Genomic DNA, 3,062 nt, shown 5'->3' with positions numbered 1-3,062 from the left:
TATATATATATATATATATATACACACACACACACACACACACATACATATATATCTGTGTATGTGTGTGTGTGTGTGTGTGTGTCTTTGTGTCTGTGTTTGTTGCCCACCATCACTTGACAACCAGTGTTGGTGTGTTTACATCCCCTGTAAATTAGCAGTTTAGCAGAAGAGATCAATAGATTAAGTACCAGGCTTAAGAAAAAAATAAGTCCAAGGTTGATTCATTGGAATAAAATTCTTCAAGACAGTGCCCCTGCATGGCCGCAGTCAAATGACTGAAATAAGTAAATGATAAAAGATATATATTGCATATGTAATATATATACATTACATGCATATATATATTACATATGTAATATATATGTATATATAAAGAGTAAAGGGTAAAAGGGTGTATATATATTGTATATGTATTTGTGAAGGCGCATGGCTCAGTGGTTAGAGCGTCGAGCTTACGATTGTGAGGTTGTGAGTTTGAATCCCAGACCGGGCTACATGTTGTGTTCTTGAGCAAGACACTTTATTTCACGTTGCTCCAGTTCACTCAGTTGTAGAAATGAGTTGTGATGTCACAGGTGCCAAGCTGTATCGGCCCCTTTACCTTTCCCTTGGATAACATCGGTGGCGCGGAGAGAGGAGGCTGGTATGCATGAGCGACTGCTGGCCTTCCATAAACAACCTTGCCCGGACTTATGCCTGGGAGGGTAACTTTCTAGGTGCAATCCCATGGTCAGTCATGATCGAAGGGGGTCTCAGTATGTAATACATACACAGTACACACACACACATATATTGCATATGGGATTCATATATATTACATACATAATACATATATAATGCAAGAATACTCTACAGACTGCTGTAGGCAATAAAGTAGAAATAAAATATTAAAATGTATTCTTTAATTACGTCCCAGTACCCAATGATTCATGGCAGGTGATTGCCATGCTATAGAAAACCTTTACTGCTCTACACAGTCATCTGCCTACACAGTCCTTGACTTTTAGTGACCAGTTATTTCCTGAAATATATACTAACCTGAATGGATGCCAATTCTTAACTTTATCCTCTCGTGTGGTCGGTGCCGTATTTTGAAATGTTTGATGGCGCTCAGCAGATGGATTGACATGGAAGCTATTTCCCCCGCATGCATGTCCCCATTGCGTTCAGGAAGGCCACTGACCACCATGTAAGCATCGCCAATGGTTTCCACTTTGTACACTGAGTAGTCACCTATGATGCTGTCGAAGCACGTATAAAGGTCATTGAGTAGATCGACAACCTACAAGTAGAACACAAAACCAACAAGATTCACTCAGTTTCCTTTTGGAAAAGAAAAAGGACAACAGTAAGTAAACCAGCATTTCTCAACCAATTTTACCTGTGATCTTCTTTGATACCTATTTTGCTCCATTGGACCTCCGTAGCCATTTGATGTATATAAAATAATCTTTCTGTAATTTTATGATTAAATATTTTTGAGAAGTGATTAAAAAAATTGTTAAAATATTTTGTGTTTTGTAGAAGAATAACCAATTTATTTCACATTGGACCTCTTTGATTCCTATTTTTTTTTTACTGGACCTCCAGAGCCATTCGATGTATAATTAGATATCATTTGGAATTATTTTTAAAAATTGAAATATTTTTTGTATTGTGGAAGTATAACCAATTTACCGCACACAAATTTAAACAACAAAATCTTTAATGGACCCTGAAGGGCCATATGGACTCTAAAAAGGGCCATATGGACCCTCAAGGGCCACATGGACCCTGGTTGAGAACCACTGATGTAGACAGACAAGAGTTAAAAGAGTGGAAACAAGGAGTATGTAATAACCTGTAATGGTGTACTGAGGGCAGAGAGTGAGGTGAATCCTGCGATATCGCTAAAGTATATTGTTACACTCTGATACTGCTCTGGTATTACTGGACTTCCAATCTTCAAACTTTCAGCAACTGACCTACAAACATGGAGAGTGAAAAAGTGGGACATTACTGTACGTTTCCTGCTCTTTACGCTCTGCATACAAATTCAAAATTGGAAAAGATTATTATTATTATTATTATTATTATTATTATTATTATTATTATTATTATTATTCTCATCAGCATTTGTTTGAAATAAAATAAAAAACTTGCAGAGAACAATTTAACCCTTTAACATTTAAACCAGCCATATCCAGCCCAAATATTCTATCAGTTTTATGTTCAAACTGGCCAGATCCAGCTTCTCACACCTACCCAATTATGTCAGTCTAAAAATAAACAATCACATCTTCAAAATCTTGAAGCTACAACATAGTTCAAGATTAATTTTTTTAAATGTTAATAAATAAGCATTACATTTGATAAACTAATCTGAATGCTAAAGAGTTAATTCAGTCTATAGTAGAAATAAAGTTTACAAAGACAGGGTTGCCATGACGCCATCAGACTTTGACGTGTATAAATATCTTACCGAGGTAACATCCTCATCAATAGATTTTCACTTCTCTTCTTCTCTTCTTCCAATTCAATTGTTCTGTGAGCCACCAGAATCTCCAGATTCTCTGCATGTTTCTCCATCAATCCCATTATATGGTCATAAATGTTGGGCTTCCTAGAAATAACAAAAAAATTGATTTATGATGTGTCATAGACCACACGAACGCTATCATTTGTAACATATGATGTGTCTTAGATCAGATGAACGCTGTCACAGGAAATGCATGATACATCTTATACCATCATTGGTAACAAGATGTATCTTAGATAGATGGATGCTATGATTGATAATATATGTTTCATCTTAAACCGTGGAGGTGCAATGGCCCAGTGGTTAGGGCAGCGGACTCGCGGTCATAGGATCGCGGTTTCGATTCCCAGACTGGGCGTTGTGAGTGTTTAGTGAGCAAAAACACCTAAAGCTCCACGAAGCTCCGGCAGGGGATGGTGGCGAACCCTGTTGTAATCTTTCACCACAACTTTCTCTCACTCTTACTTCCTGTTTCTGTTGTGCCTGTAATTCAAAGGGTCAGCCTTGTCACACTGTGTCACGCTGAGTCTCCCTGAGAACT

The 3,062-nt window shown here is 37.4% G+C and overlaps 1 protein-coding gene across 1 annotated transcript in view; it reads right to left on the bottom strand.

The window, feature by feature from the left end:
- The window catches only part of LOC106883603 (guanylate cyclase 32E), a 20,290-nt gene that overhangs the window by 7,805 nt on the left and 9,423 nt on the right, over positions 1 to 3,062 (bottom strand). The window contains exons 6-8 of the mRNA XM_014934689.2: positions 2,465 to 2,605; positions 1,844 to 1,967; positions 1,042 to 1,285 (exon numbers count right to left, since the gene is read on the bottom strand). Of these exons, the coding sequence (XP_014790175.1) occupies positions 1,042 to 1,285; positions 1,844 to 1,967; positions 2,465 to 2,605 (509 nt within the window). The remainder of the gene's footprint in view (positions 1 to 1,041; positions 1,286 to 1,843; positions 1,968 to 2,464; positions 2,606 to 3,062) is intronic.

The sequence above is a fragment of the Octopus bimaculoides genome, chromosome 23 (assembly GCF_001194135.2).
Source record: "Octopus bimaculoides isolate UCB-OBI-ISO-001 chromosome 23, ASM119413v2, whole genome shotgun sequence".
Lineage (NCBI taxonomy): Eukaryota > Metazoa > Mollusca > Cephalopoda > Octopoda > Octopodidae > Octopus > Octopus bimaculoides.
The sequence above is the reverse complement of the archived record's forward strand: the minus strand, read 5'-3'. Positions and strand labels throughout refer to the sequence as shown.